The sequence below is a fragment of the Lepidothrix coronata genome, unplaced genomic scaffold (assembly GCF_001604755.1).
Source record: "Lepidothrix coronata isolate B3197 unplaced genomic scaffold, Lepidothrix_coronata-1.0 Scaffold130, whole genome shotgun sequence".
In the NCBI taxonomy this organism is placed as follows: Eukaryota; Metazoa; Chordata; class Aves; order Passeriformes; family Pipridae; genus Lepidothrix; species Lepidothrix coronata.
The window spans coordinates 2777846-2783093 of record NW_016690310.1 but is presented as its reverse complement, the minus strand read 5'-3'; the positions used below and the strand labels follow the sequence as shown (position 1 = coordinate 2783093).

Sequence of the window (5248 nt, the reverse complement as noted above, 5' to 3'; positions counted from 1 at the left end):
GGCCGAGGGTGCGTGGGTCAGTCGCGGGTTGGAGCGGGCGGCGCTGCGCGGGGACGGGAGCGCTGCCGCTGAGCGAACCCCGGCCGGCAGCCCTCGGTTCGCGGTCCCGGGTGAGGGACTCCCGGCGAGCGGCCCCTGGTGCGCGATCCCGAGTGAGGGATCCCCGGTGCGCGATCCCGAGTGAGGGATCCCTGGTGCGCGGCCCCCGGTCAGTGGCCGCTGGTGAGTGACCCCCGGTAGGTGACCCCCCCCAGTGAGGGTCCCCCCGGGTGAGCGACCCCCGGTGAGCGACCCCTGGTGAGGGACCCCTGGTAAGTGACCCCCGGTGAGGGACCCCCGGTGCGCGGCCCCCAGGGGGTGTCGGGCCGGGGATGGGCGCGTTCCTTCCCCATCCGGAGCCGAGCGGGGCCGCGGCGGGAGCTGTTAGTTACAACCCTTTCAGAGTTTCCAATAAAAACTCACCATTCTTGAAATGCAAAGCCTGAAAAACGAAACAAGTGTACAGTAGGAATTCTTGTTGCCAGCACTGATCCGGACATAAGTTATCAGAGAGTGTAGCAAAACTAGCAACAGAAATAACCTTTGGCTCTATAGCACCGCTGTGCATTAGTTGGTTATGGCAACAAAGTTTTGCTTTTAAACCCATCAACTAAGGAAACCTTTCCAGAAATGTGAGATTATAATGCTACTTTTCTTGAGAAGTTGTGAGGCCTTAATACAGTGTACACAGATGAGATGCTGAAATAGGAGAGAGTCCAGTTCCTGCTGATCAGTGGAGATGAGGAATCAGGTATGCTGAGCAGGCTTCGAGCTTTGTGAGTTTTACAAGTCTGTAAGTTTTTCCTAAGTGGACTATTTCAAATCTGTTTTAGGAAGAAACACTATTTTCTGTTTTATCCACTTTCCATACTGCAATTTATCCCTAAAATTCAGCCTGTAGTTTCAAAAGATAAAAATCCTTAGACTAACTCTTTTGGCCTCAGTAGCCAATTGCAACTTGCCCAGGGAAGTTCAGAAGCAGCACCATTCATTAAATACACTGTTCTGTACCAGAGATCCCACAGAGATTCAGCTCCAGTGCTAAACCCCATAGAGTGTCAGCTGCCATAACAGCTGATTTTTGACTTTGGTGAGATTATCTCCTGTTTTCTTTGGTGGATGATGATGATGATGATGATGATGATGAGCTGGCACAACTGGAGCAAGGGGTCTGGGCAAAAGTACATCCTTATCAGGGTCCAGTACAGATAATGTTACAATTCATGTTACAACGTTACAGATAATGTTAGCCATTCCTCTAATTAAGGAAGGCAATTAGATACAGAAATTTATTTTCAGAGGTTAAAAGAATGTGAGGAAACATTTTTCTTTCCTTTTGCATTTCACATGTAAATAATGTGCCATATATAATATTATATAATATATCTTAAAAGAATTTTCCAGTTAGCAAGAAGTTTAATGGGTTAGTTTGACATCAGTGTTTTGATTATGTTTCGCTGAATATAAGTTCATAAGGAATTGCTAAGGATTTTTTCCTTCCTTCCCTACACCCCCAAATTTCTTGTAATCAGAAGGCTATAGAAGAGTTTTTAATAACTGTTATTTGTGTTTCTCTTCTGGAGCCATAGGCATTACTGAGAACCAGCTGGAGTAATGCAATGAATTATTTTCTTTTCCTAGAAGACATCATGGCAGCCCATCAGGAGAAAAAACTTGCTCAAGAAAGAAAACACAAACCCACCCAAAATGATACTCAAACCTCTCAAGTGCAGTGGGGAAGAGCATGGTGAGAGAAGCTGATAACCCTAATTAGTCCTTGTATTTCCAAGTGCTTCATACTTAACTGCTAAAGTTGCTCAATTCCTGTTAATAACAGACTGTTGTAGTGCCCTGCCCTTGAAGGCTCATGGATAATTTCCTGTAGCAACAGATGCCAAAGGAGAGTCCTTCAAGATTTTTGAGGCAGAGAGTTTCCCAGATGGCTTGGGCTGAAACACAGTCCTTGCAAAAAAGGAAAGTGAATCGTAAAAATTGGTAAAATTTGTAATTCCTTCAAGGACCAAAATATTTCCTGAGCTTTGGAAAGCGGGCATCCCGACATCTGTGTATTCCCAGCTGACAGCTCCTGCTGTAGCAGGATTTATGGCTGATAACCCTGTTCTCCCAGAGCTGGGCAGGTGTTGGTGGGGTGTTGTATTGCAGCTGGAAACAGCCACTGCTGCCTGGGGCTTTCCAGACAGCGTGTGGGACAGGGAGTTCAACTCCTGGCCATCCAAGGTCCGTCTTTTCTGTCTTCCCAAGCTTTTCATAATGTTCTTGGGGTTCTGTTATCACTTCCAGCTGAATACTCTACCAGCTCTAGCCACGATTGCCATCAAAGCCATGAAGTCTGTAATTATTATCTGCTTTCCTGAGGGCAGATAATGTCTAATGTGTGGCTGTGATCAAGTAGAGTAGTTTTATAACAGTTTGAGGTAAAGTGTGTTCTATGTTCAGTGCTAAATTTTTTATGGCTATTTGACCCCCAGAAATGTATATACCATAAAAACATTTTCAGTTTTCATTCACTTAGTCTGGAAGGGCCACTGAAAAAAATTTGTCTGCTATAATTAAACCACTTCTCTACCTGAAAACCAGGGAAAAAACTGCTGTGTTTTGGATTGCAGGGAGGTGGACTGGTTTTCCTTGGCAAGCATCCTTTTCCTGCTCCTGTTTGCCCCACTGATTGTGTATTACTTCATCATGTCCTGTGACCAGTACCAGTGCTCTCTGACTGATCCCCTCAGGGACTTGCTCACAGGGAACAAACACCTGTCTGACATCTGGAACAAGACTCCCACGCTGACCTACAGGGCTGCTGGCATCTATTCCCTTTGGGTGGCTTTCCAGGTACATCACTGAGTTACGAACTGCTGAAGGGTCTGGTTTTTCAAACAACTCTTGGATGAATCCTTTTACACAAAGGATAGTGGAATGTAGCCCTGGCATTTACTCTTTAGTGTTTCTCACTTTCCATGGATTTTGGAATCCAAGTGAAGCTTATGGACTGGAAAAATAAGTGTATGGGGAATGTACACAAATATTCCTTGTGAGACATAATCCTTGATGAAGGTACTGTAGAAAAACAATACCCATTTTTTTTAAATTCATACCCAATAAAGCACTTCAGAAGGGCTGATAGTTTCTATAGGCAGGCAGTAAAAGAAAGCTGTCAAATGAAATATAACTTATATATGTGAAATGTCTTCGAGCTTAGCAAACCTATTTTTTTTTCCTAATTGGGAAACACTTATAACTCAGATTAATTTCAGAATAAAAGGATGAGGACCTGAATCTAGTTAGCAGTTGTTCTGCCTCCCTACCAAAAAAGGATTAACAACCTGTCAGGAAATACATCTTTAGAGTTGTATATTAGCTTGGATATATTACTAGTCTAAAATCACAACTGCTAAATATTGCCATATTTGCTTATCCAATATTTATTAGAAACTGCAGAGTATATTTGGTATATATATAATAGTACTATGAGGGGTTTTGTCTTGTCTCTTAATACACTCTCTCTCTTCTAGGTGGTTTTGTATGTGTTTGTTCCTGATTTCTGCCATAAATTTCTTCCTGGATATGTGGGAGGTGTGCAGGAAGGTGCTGTCACCCCTGCTGGTAAGGTCTTCCTTAGAATACACTCACACCATCCAGTCTTTTAAAATTAGAGTATTTCTGTACTTAGGGTCTTTAACAGCCCATTTGTGGCTGGAGGAAATGTGGATGTCAGTGCCCTCACCTCCCTCACGTGTTCAGTTGAAAGCCAAATAGAAAGCAGCCTGTGTCCTCTTGTAGAATAAATGATAGAATTTCTCTCTCTTACTGTCAGTAAAACTGTTGATAGAGCAGGCAGCACACCAGCAATGGAAAAGTTGATAATTTTGGCACTTAGAATCATCAGTGGACTGATGTGCTGGTACGTGACGAGGCAGCTGTGCCTGCTGGAGCTACGTTAGCCCAAGAGACTGGAACCAAATGGGTGATGTGAAGCAAGTGTTGGAAAGGGTCACTTAGTTTCATCAGTTTTGGGGGAGATTCTAAATTCAGTTTTGTGAGGAGAAAACTCAGCCTAACAAAGCCTAATGGTTACAGCAGAGCCTAAGGTAACCTTCAGAAAAGTGAGGTCATGTCATGAGCACTTGCTTGAGCTTCTATACACAATAAAAAGCTGTATTAATGTAGTGTCGCTGAAGAGTCCATTCTTTCTTCATATTTTAGGTGTAGTGAATAAATATGAAATCAATGGACTTCAGGCCTGGATCATTACCCATGTGCTTTGGTTTGCAAATGCCTATTACTTCCACTTCTTCTCCCCTACCATCATTTTTGACAACTGGATTCCTCTGCTGTGGTGTGCCAATATCCTGGGATATGCAGTTTCCACGTTTGCCATGATTAAAGGCTACTTCTTCCCTACCAATGCCAAAGACTGGTATGTGACTTTGAGTAATGAGAGAATGCTAGTTATTAAATAGTTAGATGAAAATTGGACATATAAATTGAATGACTGGCACAAATAATATATAAGCTAATATTTGACTGTGGTTCTTTGCTTCATTGGCACCATCCTCCGTGTTTCACACATGTGATGGCAGTGTCAGTGTCACAGATACCTCCACCCTATAAATAAAATTATAGTTAGACTGTTCAAAAGCATTACAAAGAGTAAAGTAGGACACTTCTGAAATTCTAAAATTTATCTCCATTAATGTAATGCTTCAGTTGGGTCAGTTTGTGTTGTCTTGCACCACCTTAGGTGGGTTTATGATGATGATAATGATTTTTATTATCACTACATCACATTAATCTGAAATGTGTAGTCACAATAGTAATTGCCTGTACTTGTGTATAACTGTGCACTTTTCCATTTTTTCATGCTTTCCAGCAAATTCACTGGCAACTTCTTTTACGACTACATGATGGGCATTGAATTTAACCCTCGAATAGGAAGGTGGTTTGATTTCAAGCTCTTCTTCAATGGGCGCCCTGGGATTGTAGCCTGGACTCTGATTAACCTTTCCTATGCTGCCAAACAACAGGAGCTGTATGGCCAAGTGACAAACTCCATGATCCTTGTCAATGTCCTTCAGGTAAATGCAAAGGAGGAAATTAAGAAACCCGTTTGGAAATGAACTCATATTAAAGTAGGGAAGAACCTCCTTCCGTGGAAATTAAACTTAGACAGGAAATTAAACTGGCCTGAACA

At 42.7% G+C, this 5248-nt stretch overlaps 1 protein-coding gene across 4 annotated transcripts in view; it reads left to right on the top strand.

Annotated features, from left to right (window-relative positions):
- Window positions 1–53: 53 nt before the first annotated feature.
- Window positions 54–5248, top strand: part of DHCR7 (7-dehydrocholesterol reductase) — an 8342-nt gene continuing 3147 nt past the window's right edge. The window contains exons 1-6 of one of the 4 annotated variants that reach the window (XM_017826806.1): window positions 54–222; window positions 1681–1786; window positions 2667–2889; window positions 3570–3660; window positions 4261–4474; window positions 4928–5132. In XM_017826806.1, the coding sequence (XP_017682295.1) occupies window positions 1689–1786; window positions 2667–2889; window positions 3570–3660; window positions 4261–4474; window positions 4928–5132 (831 nt within the window). In that variant the 5' untranslated portion in view covers window positions 54–222; window positions 1681–1688. Of the gene's footprint in view, window positions 791–1680; window positions 1787–2666; window positions 2890–3569; window positions 3661–4260; window positions 4475–4927; window positions 5133–5248 lie in introns of all 4 variants that reach the window. The other 3 variants (XM_017826807.1, XM_017826805.1, XM_017826808.1) reach the window with 3 other exon arrangements.